The sequence below is a fragment of the Drosophila yakuba genome, chromosome 3R (genome assembly GCF_016746365.2).
Source record: "Drosophila yakuba strain Tai18E2 chromosome 3R, Prin_Dyak_Tai18E2_2.1, whole genome shotgun sequence".
NCBI classification, from domain to species: domain Eukaryota; kingdom Metazoa; phylum Arthropoda; class Insecta; order Diptera; family Drosophilidae; genus Drosophila; species Drosophila yakuba.
The window spans coordinates 3,948,526-3,969,407 of NC_052530.2; the positions used below are offsets into that span (position 1 = coordinate 3,948,526).

General features: G+C 43.9%; 5 protein-coding genes across 7 annotated transcripts; 2 read left to right on the top strand and 3 right to left on the bottom strand.

Moving 5' to 3' along the window:
• Nucleotides 1-6,023: 6,023 nt before the first annotated feature.
• LOC6535428 (ubiquitin-conjugating enzyme E2 J2) lies at nt 6,024-8,398 on the bottom strand. Its single transcript, XM_002096041.4, has 4 exons — nt 7,953-8,398; nt 7,437-7,891; nt 6,937-7,007; nt 6,024-6,876 (listed from the first exon to the last, which is right to left on the bottom strand). Exons 2-4 carry the CDS (start codon nt 7,735-7,737, stop codon nt 6,397-6,399), a joined length of 852 nt encoding a protein of 283 aa, XP_002096077.1. The 5' UTR covers nt 7,738-7,891; nt 7,953-8,398; the 3' UTR covers nt 6,024-6,396.
• A 694-nt stretch (nt 8,399-9,092) lies between these two features.
• On the top strand, nt 9,093-10,849 carry LOC6535429 (pyrroline-5-carboxylate reductase 3). Of its 2 annotated transcripts, none has more exons than XM_015191668.2 (3): nt 9,093-9,210; nt 9,955-10,620; nt 10,693-10,849. In XM_015191668.2, exons 1-3 carry the CDS (start codon nt 9,102-9,104, stop codon nt 10,767-10,769), a joined length of 852 nt encoding a protein of 283 aa, XP_015047154.1. In that variant the 5' UTR covers nt 9,093-9,101; the 3' UTR covers nt 10,770-10,849. The 2 variants fall into 2 exon arrangements, with proteins under 2 accessions (XP_015047154.1, XP_002096078.1); XM_002096042.3 differs by lacking the exon at nt 9,093-9,210 and adding an exon at nt 9,618-9,789.
• A 15-nt stretch (nt 10,850-10,864) lies between these two features.
• On the bottom strand, nt 10,865-13,887 carry LOC6535430 (nucleolar protein 14 homolog). Its single transcript, XM_002096043.4, has 3 exons — nt 13,306-13,887; nt 11,303-13,250; nt 10,865-11,242 (listed from the first exon to the last, which is right to left on the bottom strand). The coding sequence occupies exons 1-3, from the start codon at nt 13,829-13,831 to the stop codon at nt 11,137-11,139; spliced, it is 2,580 nt and encodes an 859-aa protein (XP_002096079.2). The 5' UTR covers nt 13,832-13,887; the 3' UTR covers nt 10,865-11,136.
• Nucleotides 13,888-14,371: 484 nt separating this feature from the next.
• Nucleotides 14,372-18,883, top strand: LOC26535446 (splicing factor 1). Of its 2 annotated transcripts, XM_015191669.3 has the most exons (6): nt 14,382-14,717; nt 14,950-15,560; nt 15,640-15,774; nt 16,398-16,473; nt 17,449-17,601; nt 17,674-18,883. In XM_015191669.3, the coding sequence occupies exons 1-6, from the start codon at nt 14,527-14,529 to the stop codon at nt 18,881-18,883; spliced, it is 2,376 nt and encodes a 791-aa protein (XP_015047155.1). In that variant the 5' UTR covers nt 14,382-14,526. The 2 variants fall into 2 exon arrangements, 1 of the variants encoding a protein (XP_015047155.1); XR_005561449.2 differs by lacking the exon at nt 16,398-16,473 and having other exon boundaries at nt 14,372-14,717; nt 17,674-17,815.
• A 328-nt stretch (nt 18,884-19,211) lies between these two features.
• On the bottom strand, nt 19,212-20,400 carry LOC6535431 (peroxiredoxin-2). The gene is made up of 4 exons (XM_002096044.3): nt 20,243-20,400; nt 20,070-20,136; nt 19,815-19,956; nt 19,212-19,756 (listed from the first exon to the last, which is right to left on the bottom strand). Exons 1-4 carry the CDS (start codon nt 20,273-20,275, stop codon nt 19,294-19,296), a joined length of 705 nt encoding a protein of 234 aa, XP_002096080.1. The 5' UTR covers nt 20,276-20,400; the 3' UTR covers nt 19,212-19,293.
• Nucleotides 20,401-20,882: the final 482 nt, after the last annotated feature.

Consider the following 20,882-nt stretch of genomic DNA (forward strand, 5'->3'; position numbering starts at 1 on the left):
TACGCGTTAAAAATAAAGTGTTTTTAAAATGGAATCATTTAATATTACAAATAAAGGTATTTACTGAAACTTTTTGCAGTTTTAGAGTTTCTGACGTGTTGTTTTAGTTTATTAAGTGATTGTGAAACCTGAGTATTAAATGTTAAGTGAACTCATTTTTTACTTAGATTTTCAAAAGTGATAGGCACCTGATAGCACGATGAAATTAATTTTAAAATATTGGTGCATGTTTTTAGATAATGTTTCAAAAAAGATAATGTTTCAGCTGCAGAACTTTGCAGATGGCTGAGTTATCTTACACAAAAGAATATACACGGGCCTGCCATAATTGAAAATGCTCTCATATTGATCGGCGAGTTGTCAGAGGAAGCTGCTGAATCCAGAAATAAGGATACAAAAAAATTTCGACTACAAACACCGATTTATTTTACCGTCTATTAATAACTTCAGATCCTTTAGTAACGGGTCAGCGAAAATTGCCACCCAAACACAAATCAATTCAAAAACAAGAGAGAACGCTATAGTCGAGTTCCCCGACTATCTGATACCCGTTACTCAGCTAGTGTAAGTGCGAAGGACAGTTTTTGGCGGTTTGTGGGCGTTAGAGTGGGCGTGGCCAAAAGTTTTTTGGCGAATAGATAGGAATTTACAAGACTAATACAAAAATGAAAAAATATCAAAACATTTTTCAAAAGTGTGGGCGTGGCAGCTTTGGGCGGCTTGTGGGCGTTAAAGTGGGCGTGGCAAAAAGTTTTTTGCAAATCGATAGAAATTTACAAGACCAATACAAAAATGAAAAAATATTAAAACATTTTTCAAAAGTGTGGGCGTCGCAGTTTTGGGCGGTTTGTGGGCGTTAGAGTGGGCGTGGCAGCATGATTCGACAAACTTGCGCTGCGTCTATGTCCCTGGAGTCTGTATGCCTAATCTCAACTTTCTAGCTTTTGTAGTTCCTGAGATCTCGACGTTCATACGGACAGACAGACGGACAGACGGACAGACGGACGGACAGACGGACATGGCCAGATCGACTCGGCTATTGATCCTGATCAAGAATATATATACTTTATATGGTCGGAAACGCTTCCTTCTGCCTGTTACATACTTTTCAACGAATCTAGTATACCCTTTTACTCTACGAGTAACGGGTATAAAAATCTGTTTTCTTTTTGTTATTGTAACATTATTATATACGTCTTTATTAAAACTTTTGCTTAAATGCGAAATCGATGTTCCTTAGTATCTCTAAGTATTTTTTGTATTTCTTGATATGGTATATACATATATTATCCTTTTGTTGGATTTTTTCTTTATAAAATTAAAAAATTTACAATTATAATTTATAATTATAATTTAATAATTTATTACACAAAGGGGCTCCAAGATTTCCCCGTATGCCTTAATAAATAAAATTATTAAAAAAATTATAAAAAAATTATAATCTTTATTAACAAAATTGAAGCATACTTTTAGGTGTATTTTTTGGTTTTTGCTTTTTGGTGGGCGTAAAACTAACGACCACACCCATTTTTTAGATTTTTTTCAATTTTTCAATTTTTTTAAAGAACTTACAGTAAAAAAACGCTATGTTAGCTAGAAGTATTTTTGGCCGCTCTCCCCATATAGGCGCAACCACTGTGCACAGGCACTCGAATGTCTACCAGACACCCGGGTGCTTACCGAAACCCTTCGTTATGAGTGGCGAGTGTGATCGGCAACCGCGACGTAGGGTGCCGCATTGATTTGGGTGCGCGGACACCCAAATTTTTTGAGCGGGTGTTTGTACGTACCCGCGATGACCGGTGTGAGTGGCACCCGTACTCAAATTTGTTCAGTGTAATTAGGGTGGCAAAAAATGCCACTCTTGCAGTTCTCTGGTGCACACACCCTTGACTTGCAAATTTTGGCAGTTTGCCGCTTGTTCTCCAGAACTTCAGCCAACAGAATGACCTAATTGCCTCTCGTCCCCGTCAATAATTAGACATTGATTGGTAGATCCACTAAACTGGCAAAAGACCAATGCCAAACCCAATCCAGTCCCAAGCGCAACTCAATCAGCAATTAGTCAGTTGGCCAAATCCCGAGTTCATAATTCAAAATTGGCACATGCAAATGCCCAAGTGCATCCGCACTAATTGAAATTTGTGGTGCATCGGTTGAGTGGTGAGTAAACTTTTTCCACAGGCCTCTACGCATCAGGTCGCATTAGAATCGTCCTGCGAATTCCGCAATTACAATTTGCAGCACAATGCGCCCCAGCAATGATACTCGACCTGATGATGATGGAGCAGGACACATCCAGTCCATAAAGCTCATCGAGGGGCCATAGATTAGCGACCAAGTGCACTCCTCCCGACAGTTAACGAGTTGCAGACCGTTGACAGGATGAATTAACACTTGTCCAGCCCTCCAATTGACCATCCCTACCACTGCTCATCCTTTCGTGGCACATGAGTACACATGTGACCACTTGGAATGCCCATAATCATTTATCGATTTATGCAAATATAAGGCAGAATAATCAAGCAGGATATATTCTTTAATAGCTGATTGAACTGTACGTCTAGATATGAACGTATGTTTGAAGATTGGCAAAAGCTCTAAAAATATTTCAATAATATGATTATGGCTAACGATTACCTAAATAATTTCAATTTTTTATAACCCCAACTGTAACCCATAAAATGTAATTATGGAAATCAAGCTCTTATGAATTGGTTTTTCCATTGTACTAACAGATTTGTATTTAATATAAACAAATGCTTAGTTAGTAAAATTAGTCAATAATTAATAATAATAATAGTATATAGAAAGGTACTACAGCTGAAGAAGATTGTTACACAGACTTCATCCAAATTCAGCTTAATTATACCCGTTACTCGTAGAGTAAAAGGGTATACTAGATTCGTTGAAAAGTATGTAACAGGCAGAAGGAAGCGTTTCCGACCATATAAAGTATATATATTCTTGATCAGGATCAATAGCGGAGTCGATCTGGCCATGTCCGTCTGTCCGTCCGTCTGTCCGCCCGTCTGTCCGTCCGTCTGTCCGTCTGTCCGTCCGTCTGTCCGTCCGTCTGTCCGTCCGTATGAACGTCGAGATCTCAGGAACTACAAAAGCTAGAAAGGTGAGATTAAGCATACAGACTCCAGAGACATAGAAGCAGCGCAAGTTTGTCGATTCAGGCTGCCACGCCCACTCTAACGCCCACAAACCGCCCAAAACTGCCACGCCCACACTTTTGAAAAATGTTTTAATATTTTTTCATTTTTGTATTGGTCTTGTAAATTTCTATCGATTGGCCAAAAAACTTTTTGCCACGCCCACTCTAACGCCCACAAACCGCCCAAAGCTGCCACGCCCACACTTTTGAAAAATGTTTTGATATTTTTTCATTTTTGTATTAGTCTTGTAAATTTCTATCGATTTGCCAAAAAACTTTTTGCCACGCCCACTCTAACGCCCACAAACCGCCCAAAGCTGCTACGCCCACACTTTTGAAAAATGTTTTGATATTTTTTCATTTTTGTATTAGTCTTGTATATTTCTATTGATTTGCCAAAAAACTTTCTGCCAGGCCCTCTATAACCCCTACAAACCGCCAAAAACTGTGTTTAAGACTCTTCTCCCTTCCACTAGCTGAGTAACGGGTATCAGATAGTCGGGGAACTCGACTATAGCATTCTCTCTTGTTTTCTCTCTACTTATGTATACTGACACCATTTTTTTAAAATTTCGACAGGCTTATGAGGTCCTTTCTCCGGCTAGTCCCACTTACCCTTTCAGCCAGCCAATCCTACCATAACTCGCAGCTGATGTCCATTTGTTTATGCATAGATAAAGAGAATTCTCATATGCCTGCGCACACCCACACACTGACACACGCGAAAGGGAAAACATAGCATACATTTCGGCTGTTGCTATTTTCGCGTGGCCTTTGCATATTAAGTTTATGCTTTATCGTTTATTGCGCACACTGACACAGGCATAAACGTATATTGCCCACATAATTTAACAAACATTTCATTTATATGCGGATCTTCCTGCGTTTGTGTGGGTTTTCTGTATGCGGATGTGTAACATTTACGACCCCTGGGTGGTCAAGTCATATCACACTGAGCAGAATAATTAACAACTTAGTAAGATAGTATACATTAATAATTTAATTTTTTAACCTATGAACTTTTTATACTCCAGAGTTTAATGCTTTCGTATTTTTTAGAGCAAGAATCTAATATAACTTTTTTCCATACATGTTTTAATTAACTTAAATTGACAAAATCTTAACTAATATACCACATTACACTTTTCAAGGACTACAAATCTACATTTTAATTTATTTAAATACATGTTGAACATGAACAGTTTGCTTTAGTAAATATTATTATTAAATATTATTTAAATACAATTTTGTTTAGAGTTATGTATTTATACCATCTCGTAGGGTTTGCCTATATATATTTGCGTTTATATATTTTTTCTTTGGTGCAAAAGCGAACGCATAAAGGCAGTTCCAGATGGTCAGGAAACTTCGGGGCACATGTCCGCCATGAGGCGTACTTAATGATTATGGCATTTGTTGTTTTTATTTATTTACATTTACTTATCTGGCCGGCCGTCTTGGCCGTGGGCACTCGCCTTTGTTTTGGCCATTATTTTTATAGCCCAGTGGTCCGACTTCCCCTTGTGGCCATCGCATCGAATAGCCGTTGACCGCTCCATTTATGTTTTGTTTTCGGAAGCTTACCCGCGCATATTTATATTTGCTGTGGATAAGCCGCTTAGCCCGGGAGCATCGACATTCATTGCCGTCACCTAATGTCCTGCAGTTATTTGTTGGACATTTAAGCCTGGAACATTTTTGGGGATTTGAGCTCGGCGGCGAACAATGAACTCCTTGGAGCTCCGACGCCAGTGACCTCTTTTCTAGCTGCTGAAGCTTATAAATGCCAAGAACAAATGAGCAAAAATTCCACATCCGCCCGAGCATCAAAAGGATAATGCGGAAGTGCAGGAGACAGTTTGGACTTGGACTCCAGTCGCCATCCTGGTGGGTACAAGCACAAGCGATTTCGAAATCCCCGCCCATCGGCACCCCGCATAAAAATACTCGATGACAGGACCAGAAATGTCTCGGTTATGGGGTCTGTGTGTCTTGGATTCCCTGGCCATCCGGGATATCACTTAATGTTGTGTGTCTTCTGGTGGTTTTCTCCCTCTGTGCTGCCGAAATTGGCTTAAACTGTTGCAAGTTCATAAAACAAACAAGCGAATTTGAAAAGTTGCGAGTGCCAGCCGCAGTCGAAAACTTTGCCGTGCTGCCTGAACTTGAAATTTACGTTAGTTAAATTATCAACTTCAGCGTCTGACCAAAAAAACTTTTTGTGCAAAACAAAGTCGTCGTCGTGTCATTTTATTTTAAAGGAGTTTGCGCGGCTGCTGAATAATCGGATTTTCTTTTCATGAAGTTTCTTCAAATTAACTTTATACTCTAAAAATTTCTTATTGTTCGGAAATAAAAGATGCATTTTTATTTGAATCCACAAAAAAAAATTACAAAACGGATACATCCTATAAAAATAAAACTTGGAAGTCCGATTTTTATTTTCTTTTAAATAGAGGTATTATTTCTCTCTGTAGTTTTTACTTTCAGGACATAGATTGTTGTAACAATAATTCACTGAAACCAACGAACACTACCACCACTAATAAGCGTCATGTGTGTAATTTCGGCTTAAGATGGCCAACAATGTAAGCGGTTTAAGTGTGAAACATTGTTGGCCACACAGGCATCAGTTTATTGGATTTGACCATACTCACCAAGTGTGAGGAAAAATTATAGCCGACTGCCAGCGGACTTTGCTTTACACTTAAGCCGCTTAGCCAGCGAAAAGCCAACTACAAATACAACTTATTATACGAGTGGAATTAACACCAGGCAATTTGTGGCGGCTGAAAATTAAGATCCATTTTAAAAGCAGGAAACGCACATATAAGTTGGCTAATTTGTACACGAGCTCAAATTTTTCTGTTCTTCTTTATTCATTTACAAACATATTTCTGGCTTTATTCACGTTGCATTAAACTAGGCGTTAATAGTATTGAATACATAACAAAACAATTTATAAATTTCACAAATCGAGCTCAGAAATGTGTGTTCTTGTATTTCTAATATTTGCTGCTGATAATTTCAAACTAAGTCAGCAATCGTGGGAATCGTGGGAATGGATGCCAGGGGTCTGGGCGGTAGTTTTTGGATCAAGCGGCGTCTGTAAATACTTCTCTTGCGGTATAGAATCCACGAAGACTATTTAAGAGTAAACTAGATTAAATATGCACACGCATACGGATGTGTAACTATATTTGTATATAAATATAGAGGCTGTGTCGGTAATTCTATTCCTGATTTAGGTTCTTGATCACGTAATTAACAATGAGGGCAAAAATTGCAAAGCAGATAATGATCACCAGGTTTGAATAGACGGATTGCCAGTTTAGATAGGAGTTCCGTGCACTATTCTGCAGCGCCGCTCCCCCGCCGCTGGACAAATCCGCCTGACCCGCCGCCCCGCCATCGATTGCGTCCGCTGCATTCTGTGGATTGGCCGAACCTCCCGCCGCCAGATTGCCATCCGCAGATGCCAGGATCGCTCCGTTGGCTAATCCATTGGAACGCTTCACTCCGTTTGCAGCGGTTCCGCCTAAAGCAGCTGCCGCCTGTGTTCCCTGCAGCCGTTGTTTGATCTCGTCGACGATCTCCGGAAACAGCTCGCAGAAATTGGTGTTGCGCAGGTTAAATGCTAGCGATTTTTGAGCAAACATTTGCTTGTCATAGTTCGATGATTCGATGGATCCGAGTGTGGGCGTGCTCTCCAGCTGTGGAGTATTTAAGATTGGTTTACTGAAACACATGATCATGTATACGCAACAACTTACCATGAAACTCAGCAGACCAGTGAGAATGGTTCCCACGCACCAAGTGGGGTTCCAAGTGTCGGGATGAAAATCTGAAAGGCAAAATAGTGAAAATAAGTTTTTTATAATTTTCATAATTTCTTGGCAATAAATGTAATGTTAAATGGACCATTTGGCATTCTTAAAAACTTTTACAAATTTTGTCACTCGATTTATTTTTAAAATATAAAGTTAAACCATTTGAAATTATTAAAAAAAAAAGAAAGAGAGATTCACCCGTTTGCGGTTCGGAGTATACTGCATGCAGCTATAAAGTGCCTCATTGCCCAGCTCAACCTTTCCGCCTACATAAAAATATGTTTGTCTAAGCATCGGCTTAGTTGAACAAACCGAACTGTAGCTACATTTAAAGTGAGATTACCCTTACCAGTCTGCTTTATTTCTAGCTGTGGTTATTTCTAGTTTTCTTAAAACGAATTCAGTTTCCTACTGAAATGGAACATTCGAGACTCTCCACATACCTGATATGCTCAAGCACAGTCTGGTGTTGGTCTTGAAGCGTCCGTTCGGCGTCAGCATGTAGATGGATGGTGGTTTGAAGGGGAACTCGCGCGGAAAGAGCAAGGTGCCGTGGTAGTAGCCGCCGTAGTAAGGCGAGTCCTCCGGTCCCTTGACGCAGTAGTGCCACTCGAGGATGTTGTTGGGCAGCGGCTCGGCGGTGATGTACGGCAGGGGATCCCGCTTGAGGCGCATATAGTCCTGCTTCATGCGCGACACGGCAGTGGGCTGCTTCCGGCCGCCGGACGCCGACGACGAGGACATGGTGTTGTTTTGGTTTGGTTAATTTTTAACGAACTAAAGTACTACCGCCCGAGATGGAAAATCGAAACGAGGAGTCTGAGCTTCGGGCGACGATCGAATGGCACTGGCCTACTGGCTTTTCTCTCAGTGTAGCAGATAAGATAGCGACGTGGCCCTGTGGAATAATTTGCAAATCAATTAGGCTCGTATCTGGCCGTATAAATATCAAAACGTACCGTCCTTCCCTAGAATTTCGTAGCTGTCGAAGGTTCTTGTTCGGTTTGTTTATCATGCGATGGATTCCAGTTTCGCCAGCTCGAATGTTTACTGTTTGCTTTTCTAGTACAGGCATCAACCTCGGTAACAAGTGCGTTTCCTAATTGTTGTTGCTGCTGTTTCTGCGCTTTTGTTGGTTTTTTTAAATTGCAGTGAATTGTGTGAAAAAACAACGCACACACACAGGCGCACACGACCCGACACCCGCACACACACACGTGCGGTGGACAACTAAGGCTGGACTTTGGTGTATTTAATATTGCCACGGGCTTACTCCGTTGCAGTGGAAGCCCCTAATCCGTATTAATCACTTGTGAGCTTACTTATTCGGATTCTGGTGCTGGAAATATCTCAAATTACTCTTGTATTTTGGCATGAAGAAGTTAGTGGTACCATATGTTGAAACTAGTTTTATCCCCAATTCAGCGTTACCTCTCTGGTATGTTGTCTTTCTCACCACGTGGTGTAGGACGGAAACTTAGCTACAGTAGGTGAAAAATTAGATAGCCGTGGTGGATGCATCCGCTAAATAACAACTTTTCAAATTTATACATTTCTTTGAAAAAGGAAAATGTTTTAGATCTCGAGTCCCATAGACCGGATACCGCCCCTGGATCACGGACTCTGGGATGCGGTGTCACTGCAGCCACAGAAATTGAAGAACATGAGAAAACGCTATAGTCCAGTTCCCCGACTATCTGGTACCCTTTACTCAGCTAGTGCCAGTGCGAGGGAGATAAAATGAAATGATAAAATAAAACAAAAAAGCATGCAGCTTTAGGCGGTATGTGGGAGTGGCAGACTTTTGAAACCTGTTACATACTTTTAAAGAATCTAGTATACCCTTTCACTCTATAAGAATAGGGTATATCTGAACATTCTTATGACAATATTTTGTAAAGTCAAAAGTTACTAGCTTGGTTATCAGATTAAATAGAAGCTACAATAATTTGTGGTGTAATTTTAATTCTCTATTGTAGCCCTTTACAAATAAACATTTTCGCCTCTGCTGTTATCACACTCACATTGATAACGTCGTTATCTTTTAAAGTGCGGAATATTTTTAAAACTTGGTAAGCAAGCATTGCCAAACAGTAACGCTTGTTTTTATGGGAATGGAAACCAAAATACGAAAGTGGATTAACGGACGATTACTGAAATTACAGGGCATCGGCATCTCGCAATCGGCAATTTGGACTTCGTCACGCCGATTAATAGGTGAATGAGTTGTAAATGACAGTTGTTCTAACTGATAAGAGCATACAACGGCGGCTAAAAAATTAGCAATAGCGGCACTTAAACTATATTTAAATATACATAATAAATTGTCTTTTATATGAACTCGGGTGAAAGTTCGTGCCTAATGTGAACTAAGGTTACTATTTTCTTTCCAATATAATTCGGTTGTAAAGCACCACTTTTAATAGCGTAATGGTTTTTATATTAACAATGTGTTAAAAGTTCTCAGTATTTATTATTATTCTGACCTGCTTTCGATTGCTAAACCCACACAAAGGGACCTCCCTGATAAGCCCAAATAGCTGGGTTTGTTGTTCGCACATCGCTGGCAAATCGGAGGGGGGTTGGCCGAGCCAGATTTCTTATCAATCCTCCCGTCTGTTTTTGGTCATCGAAGGCGGCGCGCACTCAGTTGCCGTTCCACCAGCAGAAAGTGCAGTACTCACAGTCCACGTAATTAGTAATTACCCCATTAAATAATGTCGGTAATCGGAAAGATCGGGTTCCTGGGAGGCGGGAATATGGCCAAGGCATTGGCTAAGGGTTTCCTAGCCGCAGGTGAGAAAGTTTAAAAATCCACAAATACCTTTGCAGTCGTGATACATTTTCTGCAAGACAAAAGATAAGACACCTTTGGATGTACAAACATAATCTTAGAATGTAATATAAATGGATAAGACGATTCCTGATTGAATCGGCACATTTCCCTTTTTTAATTCCTAGGCCTGGCCAAACCCAACACCCTGATTGCCAGCGTGCATCCGGCAGATAAGCTCTCGCTGCAGTCCTTCCAATCCCTAGGAGTGAATACAGTGGTCAAAAATGCACCCGTTGTGCAGCAATCGGATGTGGTCTTCGTGTCCGTGAAACCCCAAGTGGTTCCCTCGGTTTTGTCGGAGATCCAGCCACTAAGCTCAGGCAAACTATTCCTCTCCGTGGCCATGGGCATCACTTTGTCCACCATCGAATCCAGTTTATCTCCACAGGCTCGTGTGATCCGTGTGATGCCGAATCTGCCAGCTGTGATGTGTTCCGGTTGTTCAGTATTTGTTCGTGGAGTCAATGCCACCGATAGAGATGCGGAGATCACCCAGAAACTGCTGCAGTCCGTGGGCACTTGTGAGCCGGTGGATGAGTCTCAGTTGGATGTGGTTACTGCTTTGAGCGGAAGTGGACCGGCCTATGTGTTCGTGATGATTGAGGCCTTGGCGGATGGAGCCGTTCACATGGGATTGCCCAGGGATCTGGCCTATCGTCTGGCATCACAAACAGTCCTGGGCGCAGGTCACATGGTGCGGGATAGTGGCATGCATCCCGGACAACTCAAGGATGAGGTCACAAGCCCGGCGGGATCGACAGCAGCGGCGCTTAGACAACTGGAGCTGTCAGGTAAGCTGCGATGATGACGCCGATGACGCACTCGCTTATCGCCGCCAATTCAACCTTTGGTGTCGATTGCAGGTTTTCGGGCAGCTGTGTCTGGAGCGGTGGAACAGGCGACGCTGCGATGCCGGCAAATTTCGGGAAAGACGACTTAGGCACATAGGATTTCATATAAATATACGTACGTTGGGGTGGGCCAATTTTGTTAATAAACCAATAGCTATAGGTCTCTAAATGAAAATATATTTTCTTTAGGAAGCCTGTTTAAATCTTGGTAATGTATTTTTTCTGATCCTTTCAAAGTACAAGGATACATCCTAACATGATGTAAAATACTACAAATTATGAAATATTTCATTTCAATCGACTCACCCTTGTGCATAATGCGGGTTAGTAGATTTGCATTACTATAAAAATTGTGAAGGTTGATTATGTGATACCTAAATATAGGCAACACTGCTATATTTTTTACGCTCAGCTTTGTTTATAATCTAGCTAAAAATAACCAATTCAAAGTCAAGCCTAAAACTTCTTCTTCTTTTTGGCCCGCGCCAGCTCATTAAGCTCGCCCTGTTGCACGGAGGCCTCCTGATAAATACGCTTAACCTTCTCGTGGCGCTCCTTGTCGCTGTAAAAATAAGAACAATAGATTAGAAAAGTGCGGATGTCCACCAAATGAAACACAAACCTTTTCAGGGTCTGTTTGAGCTTAAGCTCCTGGACGAAGGCGGTATCTCTGCGGATTTCTCGAATGGCTCCCTTCTTTTCGCGCTTGATCTTATGCAGCAGCTTGGCCCGCTCCTCCTTGGCCTTGGACATCTTGGGACGCCGTTTGTCATCATACACCGGCTCGAATCGAGGTTCCAGCAGCCTAAGAGCTTTAGGCTTCTTTGCCGCCGGAGCCAGAAGTTTCATTTTCTGCGCAGCCAGCTTCTCCACCAGTTCGGTGGCTTCCTTGTGGTGCAGATGCACATGCTCAGGGTAGGACTCCAGTGGAAGGCGGGAGAGTAATCTCAGGAAGGGTTTGGCCAGGTAGCAGGCGCCAACATGCTCTTCCACCAGCTGAAGAGCTTCCTTGATTAGCAGGAGGGATGTATCCAGTGCTCGCACTTTGAAATCTGGAGTGATCGTCTGGGTGACCAAGTCCGAAGGCTGGAGCTGCTGGGGCTTCAACTTCGTGCATTCCTGGTTAGCTGGGAGTGCCAGGAGCTTGCTCAATGGACCATCGCGCTCAAAGGGCGGCGTGATCTCCAACTGTTCCACATCCCTTTTGGGTATGGACATGTGTACAATACCCTGCAGGAAATTGAATACGGCTGGAACCAGTCTCTTGGATTGGGACACAAACTCCAAGATTACGGTAACCAGGAACAGGCCCATGGATATTTCCTGTCGCGTACGCACTCGTGATCTGGACAAGACGTGTTGCATGAAAATAAAGCAAGGAGTGACCACCGGGTGGCGGAAATCGGAAGTCGAATACAAGTTGGCCACTAGTTTGAAGTACACCAAAGTCTCTAGTGAAGCATACATCTTGTGATTTTTTCTAAACTCTCCGTTCTTCTCTTTAATCACCTCTAGTAATGTATTGGACATGCGTTCGGGATTCAGTTGCGTTAATTCATAAAAGTGGGGCATAAGCTTTGAGAGCAATTGAAAGTGTTCGCGAATTTCTTGCTCGTTGGCATCCTCAAACGAATCCTTCAGATATTGCAGCAGAAATGAGTACAACTTAACTACATTATCACGATTAACACCTTCCAGTTTGGGATGATTGCATTTTATGATTCTTTCGATAATGGTCGCCTTCTGTGCCGTAGCATGCTTGGAGAGGAGCTCTGTGAAGTCGTCGTAGGTCTTGGGCATCTTGATGGTAAACGGTATGCTGGTGTCCAAGGAGGCGGGAATTGTATTCTCTGACTTTTTCGCTTTCTTTTTACTAGCCTTGGGAGCTTCTTCTTGCTCGGATTCACTATCAGACTCCTTGAGATCGCTCAGATTGTCGACCTCTGAATCGCTCTCCTGATCCGAGTCCTCATTTTCCTCCTCTTCCCCTTCCTCATCATTGTCCTCATTTTCGTTTCCTTCCGCCTTCAGTTCCTTCTTTCCATTAAGGTGTGTTCCAAGATTGCCGTCCAAGTCGTAAGCGAGTGTATCATCTCCCTCGTCATCTTCGACAGCCAAGAAATAGCCATCGTCCAGGTCATCGGCTGATCGATGCTTGGGTTTGGCAATGGAGGCCTCCTCATCCTCCTCGCCATCGGCTCGCATTCGACGGAGCCGCTCGTTCTCGAGCTTCTCCAGACGAGCGGCCTCCTGTTTGACCAGCTCGTCGGGATTGATTAGTTTATCCGCAACACTGCCTCTCGGCTCGAAGATCATTTCTTTGAGCAGTTTATCGTACGCATCTGGCGGTGGCTTGGGGTCCTGCTCATCCTTCGTGGCTTTGGCCACTAGCGGAAGCAGATGCTTATAGTTGGCATCAAGTTTCTCGGTGAGATCATACACTTCGTCCTTCTCTTTGGCGATCTCGTTCTTTCGGCGTTTTTGCTCAACGATCATCTCATCAATGGCCGCTTGGCGGTCTTGAGCAGAGTCTCCCTCTCCGCCGAAATGAGCAGCAGCAGTAAAGTCCGCTGAAAGGATATGTTAGTTAGTTGAGGGTTTTAAGGTAAAAACATTGGCGTATACCGTCCAATGCCTCGTCGTCTAGTTCCTCGTCGTCGGACCGCTCATCTCTGTACTGTTCGATCTCTTCCAGAGTTTGTCCTCTGTGCGTCAGTAGTTCGTCGTCATTGAGGTTGAACTTCTCCGCTTTCTGGTTGGATCGCACCTGGGACATCTTTTCGGCCAGGTAGCGGGCATTCATCACTGACTCAGTTAGCTGATCGCCACTCAAGTGCTTGCCGATTCGGTTATCCTTGAAGCGATTGGTTTTGTGCTTCACGGCGAACTGTTGACCTAATGTCTGGGCTCTTTTTTGGAGGGCCTTGGCCCGCGACACTCCTGGCATTCCCCTGTCATGCTTGCAGATCCTCCCCAGAATCTTGAACTTCTCCTTGTTCACGTGCACATCGAAGGGATTGCCTCGCTTGCTCGACTGTGCCGTTGAGTTGTCGAAGGGATTGGCCGACTTGATCGTCTTTTTGGCGTAAACAGCATCGGCGCTGGCCTTCTTTCCCTTGGCCACCATTGTTTTATATCGCGTTTTACGCATAAATTAAACCGAGTTCATGGAGCAAAACAAAACACCTAACACGTGCAACCCAATAACGTACTAGCGCGTTCACGAAATGCCGAAATTAGTGTTGACTAATCCTGGGAACAGTCACGACTAATGGTAATGGGATCAGATTTAAGTTGTGCTGTAAATACAAATAAACATTATTTTCTGAATAAGAATATAACTAAAATAACATTTAATTGAACATAATATAAAACTATATTAGAACAAAACGTTTTATGCAAACACAGATAGATACGTGTCGTTTGATATTGATATCAATGTTTGTTATATATTACACCAATCATATTTTCCAACAATTTAAAGAGTATTTCAAAGAAACGATGCTTTAATGTTCTAATGTGGTAATCAAGGCAATTAAATTACGTATGATAAACATTAAACATATACATTATATACGTACATTAAAAATTTACATTTTATATATCACGCAACCCTTTGATACCGTTTGCCGTGAGATATAACAGTTACCGCCGATCATCACTAATGGCATGCCCTGTTCAACACTGAACCACGTCGCCATTTTCGTTTCGTTCCTTGCCACAAAAATTTTCACACGCAACGCCGCACTGAAAAATCAGTTTTTACTTTTTAAAGCGTGTTTGAAACTATTAAAGTTCGCGTGGCTTCAGTCTGTAAGTTGTTAGTGTGCAGGTGGTGAAGAAAGCATGAGCGCCACGCCGCCGGACCTACTTTCCTTGGCGGCGTCCCGAGAAGTCTCGGCCGCAGTCGCAGTCGCTGCCTCTGCCAACGGAGGCAGCGGCAAAAGCGCTGATAAGGATCGATCCCGTTCCAGGGATCGTGGGAGGGACAAGGACAGAGACAAGGAAAAGGATCGGGACAAAGACAGGAAAAAAAGGTGCGTGCGTTGCAAGGATAACTATTTTGATACTTAGCTTATATTACTTAGCTTTTACCCATTTCACCCCCTCATCCGGTGTACACATTTTTATAGTTTGTTCTTTTATTAAACAAATTGGATTTCAGAATCAAAGCAAGGCTGCTATTATTGCTTTATGTCTTTGGTTTTATCTACCTGCATCATAGAAATGTTATCTGTGGCATATAATAACCTCCTCTGAACTTTGCAGGGATAAAGACAGCAGGGACCGCGACAGTCGCCGTCGGGACGATCGTGGCGACCGTGACCGAGAACGCGACCGCGACCGGGATTCCCGCTCGCACCGCAGCAAGTCCCGCAATTACGACGACGGAGACAGACGAAGGAAGCGATCGCGCAGCAGGGATCGTGATCGTGACCGCAAGCGGGACAGAGATCGTGACTCCCGCTCCAGGCGCAGTAGCTCGCGGGGTGGACGCGATGATTATGACCGGAGTCGTCGACGCCGCTCACGCAGTCGCAGCTATGAGCGCCGGCGCAATGATCGAGGCGGGCAGAGAGATCAACGAGACCAGCCTTTGCAAAGGAGCAGCCGGGAACGCACGCACGTCAACCCCTTCGACACATCCAACAGTCGAAACCCGCTAAATCAGGATCATGATCAACCCAGAATCCCATCACTCTTCGACCGACAGCAAGGATTGGAAACCATCAGGGAGGAGGGACGTGAGCAGCGGTTTGACCTAACCCAGACCATCCAGGAGCTAATGGGCAATGCCGGAGGCAACAAAGGATTCGCTTCGTTCTTCAACAACCAGAACAGCAACGACTCCACCAGCAATGGGGCATTCGATAACTCAGGTTGGTACTAAAATAGAGTTAAAATAAATTCTTCGGTTTAAATATTATTTTTATTTATTAATTGATATTACTTTTTTAGCGGACAGCGCTGCCGAGCGGAAGAGGAAGCGCAAGTCTCGCTGGGGTGGCAGTGAAAACGACAAAACCTTTATTCCTGGAATGCCCACAATTCTGCCCTCCACCCTGGACCCAGCTCAGCAGGAGGCCTACCTAGGTAATACCATGCACCAAATTTCTGTTGATCGCAGCTGATCCCGCAACTAAGTTAGCTTTTAAGAACTACAATTAGTTCTAAGTTTAATGACCAACTATTAAGGATGAATACACAGAGAAAGCCACACTTCAGAGTCAGACGCTGGGGACGTGCACCTGCCGCAGATATCGTAAACCAAACATAAATCTGAAATCGACAACAAACGGCATTGAGCATCATATAATAACATCTCGTTCTCTTTTTGAAGGGATTCCGGCGTGGCACACAAACGTTACGATACGATACGACATGAGTTGCATTCCAAATCCAATTCGTATACAGAGCATTTATATGGCTGTTAAGCTTTTATTTATTTTTGCAGCGGTTTAAGCGCATTGAAACTAATCAAATTAAACCCCTACTTAATTAATTAATTAATTACCTCAATTGTAACGCTCACAGCATTTTCAGTTAGTTTAGGAGCGGACACACTAAGCGATTCAAGTCTCAATAGCCACAATATCACTTGACCCCCCATTTAATTGATATCTCTTCAATTCTCTAGAAAAACAACATGTGACGTTTACTAATGTCGAGGTTGCGCTCGATTTTCTTCCTTCTTTTCTAACGCCTTCTAATTGCAGTTCAATTTCAAATCGAGGAGATTAGCCGCAAGCTGCGAACCGGCGACCTGGGCATCACGCAGAATCAGGAAGAAAGGTTTGATACAGTTCTCTCTCCCCCACTGAGTCTCTCAATCAAAGGTCTCGTCCGTGTGAGGCCAGCAACGCACTGCAGCAATATCTACACCCTAAATGACGGATTCCGGTCCGGAAGGATGAGCCCATGAGTCCAACAGGTTTCATTGTGGCATGCCATTGACTCCGGTTTCACATGTATCTCTTTACCAATTAAGATCCGTTGAGTGTTGTATCACTATCCATTCTGTTGTTGGTACAGTGAAAGTCGGTTAATACCTCCTCCAAATGCAATTAATTATACGTTTTTGTCAAAGTAAATATGGTCTATATAGTAGCTTCCCAATGAATATTACGTAATAACCGATATTTACTGTATTGAACACTATGAATTTAGTCCTAACTAGTTAAACCGAAGTTAAACTTCTGATTGGAGTCGAAAAGAGGGGAAAAGGCTGTCTGGAAAGTAACCGTATGAGCTGGGTTTCGTAGTTAATTTGTTTATAAAAATAATTATTTTAACTAATAATACTCTTCAAGGGTTTCTAGAGACAGCGATCAAATCAGTGATCGATTGAATGATACCATCCAAAGGGGCCACAAATAAGTAAGAGCCTGAAGATAACCGGACTAGATTCTACATCTTCATTAATGTGAACTCTTCTTTTCTTCCACTAAGCGTCCCGGTAGTTCGGGTTTCTCGCAAAGAAACTCAGGGTGCAACAGAAACAGAAACGAAATAGATACAGCTACTGAATCGAACGAATTAATCAAAATTCTTCTTTTCTTAATTCCCCAGCAAATAATTCTTTTCTGCTAACGCTAATGAATGAACTTGATTAATGAATTTGATTTGCAACTTACAGCATATTCGATTAAAGTTACTAGTTAGTACGTACGTTAAGATCAATAAGTCTAGCGCCAATAGCATCCTGCCGCCTATAAGCTCAAGATCAGTCTCACCAAAGTCGCCCCTTCCCTCTATTCTCGTCCACAGATCTCCCTCGCCGGAGCCCATTTATAGCTCTGATGGCAAGCGGTTGAACACCCGTGAGTTCCGCTACAGAAAGCGACTGGAAGAACAGCGTCATCAACTGATCGTCAAAATGCAGACGGTCAACCCCGAGTTTAAGCCACCAGCGGATTACAAGTAAGTGTTGGTTATAGTTCGCTAGATCGCTATGTTGCGGGCAATCTCTAATTGAATTTTTGTGTTTTTTAGACCGCCGGTCACTCGCGTAAGCGACAAAGTGCTGATTCCACAAGAGCAGCACCCTGACATCAATTTTGTGGGCCTGCTCATCGGTCCGCGAGGCAACACGCTCAAGGCTATGGAGAAGGATACGGGCGCTAAGATCATAATTCGCGGCAAGGGATCGGTGAAGGAGGGCAAAGTGGGGCGAAAGGATGGCCAACCATTGCCGGGCGAGGATGAGCCGCTGCATGCCTTTATTACCGCGCCCAATCCAGAGGCGGTGCGCAAAGCAGTGGACAAAATCAAAGATGTAATTCGTCAGGGTATTGAAGTGCCCGAGGGCCACAACGATCTCCGCAGAATGCAGTTGCGAGAACTGGCTCAACTGAATGGAACTCTTCGAGAGAACGATATCCAACGCTGTACGTGCGGTTCAACGGACCACAAGTCCTGGCAATGTCCGGATAAGCCGATCATCACGAATACTATAGTGTGCACCTCATGTGGCGGTACCGGTCATTTGACGAAGGATTGCCGCAACAAGCGCCCAGGATCCGGAGCCCCTGGCATGGCCTGTGAGGATTCCCAGGCTAAGATTGACGAGGAGTATATGAGTTTGATGGCCGAATTGGGAGAAGGACCCCCGCCGCCATCCGCTTCTGCTAAGCCCGATCCACCGGCCAGTAATGGACCCCAGTTGCACCGGGCCAGCTACAGCATTTTTGACAAGAAACCCTCCCAGATGCAGGCCATCCAGTCGCCACCGAGCTCCTCGTCGCGAGATCACCAGCGCGACCTGGGCGGATGGGGAGCGGCGGCGCACGATCACGGCATGGGCATGGAGCACGGTATGGGTTTGGACCAGCATGGTCACGGTTTGGCAGCGATGGATCACGGCATGAGTCTTGGCATGGAGCACGCAATGGCGACCTATGTACCGGCACCGCCGGGCGCACAAGCACCGCCTCCGATGCCACCGCCGCTGATGCCGTGGATGAGCGCACCGCAACCTCCGCCGCCGGCTACAGAACCGCTGAATCCACCTATACCGGGCACGTTGCCACCGCTGATCCCGCCGCCTCCCGGAACCAGTGCCCCGCCCATGCCGCCGTGGGGTGGAGGCGCTTACAGTGGCTGGGGCGGCGGCTATGCACCGCCTCCACCTCCGCCCTGCGCCCCGCCGCCACCAGCCTTGAGCCTGTCGCAGCCGCCGCCACCTCCACCGCCAACCGCTTGAGCTTTCGCTCCTACGATAGTGCTCGACCCTGTGAGACTGTCCCTGCAATCAATTATGAACGTAATTTGAATCCCCGACCATAATATTCGCTTTCACCATTAATGATAATCGAGACAAACCTACAAAACTAATTTGTATTTACTATGCTTCAAATAAAGGACGGAATTAAATATTTATTAATTCAACAATCGGCATTTTTACATTCCCAATGCAGTCCCCAATATGTGTGAAATATAAAAATGAGATAGATTTATTAGATCCTTGATAGACATCTAACAAATTAGTGCGCTGCCTATGGTTTTATGCTTATAAATTATAATGCCGGAAATTCAAATCTGTATCCTCTTTATTCTTCGAGTCTTTTGGTGTAGTGAATGTTTTGGGTGCTTAAGAAAAAATCAAATGATCTTCTAGCCGTGCTTGCTGAAGTACTTTTTCGACTCCTCTACATCGGGTTTAATGGTAGCCGGATTCGACTTAGGGTTCCAGTTCGCCGGGCAGACTTCTCCGTGCTGCTCGACGAACTGGAAGGCTTTTATCAGGCGCAGAACCTCGTCGACGGATCGGCCCACAGGCAGATCATTGATCGAGTACTGGCGCAGGATGCCGTTAGGATCGATGATGAAGGTGCCGCGCAGCGAGATGCCCTCCTTGTCCAGCAACACATCGTAGTCGGCAGAGATCTTCTTGGTCAAATCTGAGAGGAGCGGGTACTTCAGTTGTCCTACTCCGCCGTTCTTGCGGTCAACATTGCACCAGGTGAGATGGCTGAAGTGGGAGTCCACGGAAACGCCCAGAACCTCGGTATTGATGTCATGGAACTCCTTGATCCTCTCGCTAAATGCAACGATTTCAGTGGGGCAAACGAATGTGCTGCAAATGGGATCGCAGATAAGGGAATACTGTCCGATGGTAAGTTCAGTGTACTCACAAATCCAGTGGGTAAAAGAACAGTACCAGGTATTTTCCCCTGTAGTCTTCTAGCTTCACCTCCTGAAAGCTGTTGTCCACCACAGCCAGACCCTTAAAATCGGGAGCGGGATGCTGGACGCGGACTGTAGCCAGAGGAGCGGCTGAAAAGGTATTAATGGGTTAATCTAAGGAATATGTTTAACGTAAATGTTATACAAAACAGTGAAATTGTCTGTCTGTTTATAGGGCTTAAATGTTGGGGATCTCAACTCACTTTGATGCAGGAGGCGGGCGGCAATCTGTTTCTGCTGACTCAGGAAAGCCTTGCCCATCAGCGGTACCTGAAATGCATGATATATTAGATTCTGCATTGCAACGCGGGTTCAGCCAATTACGTAATCGCTGTGGCATGTTTTCGAAAAACTCTCGGTCGTTCAGACAACTTACATTGCGAATCAGTGAGCGTCCTACGAAAGACATTTTGTTCTAGTAGATCACGTTTTTATAAGGCTTATGTTAGGTCAGAATTCGACGAGGAGCCGGCCGAACTTTTCCTAAAGAAAGTAAAAACAAACTTGACAGCAGGGTGTTACCAACTTCATTTAAAGCTCAAAATACGCAAAAAACTTGTCAGACATTCATCGATTAGGCCTATCGATAATTCTGTGGCGCGATATTCAAATCATTTTTATCAGTTTAAAAGTCCTTTATATAGGATCGAAGATGTATAAACATCAAAAATTCGATTATTAAAATCTTTATATTCTATTCTTTCCTCTCTTTATTGGTTTTGCATTTCGCCATCTAGCTGCATATAATCCTTGCTGAAAAACTGCCTTGAAGATCAGAGATAAACAGAAATACGTCTTCTGATCATCACATGTGCTGCTCTGATTGTAATAGAAACCACCGCTCCATATCCCTCAGAAGCCGCATACCCCTCAGAAGTCCATCTTGTTTTTCTGCCGTGTCCTTTGTGCATTGTCCAGGGTGGAATAAGGCCGGCCATGGATAATGGAAAGTGTAGCAAAATATTTACCGCGTACTGCACACGCCACACAATGGTAATGAGCCTCTTACCCGTCGA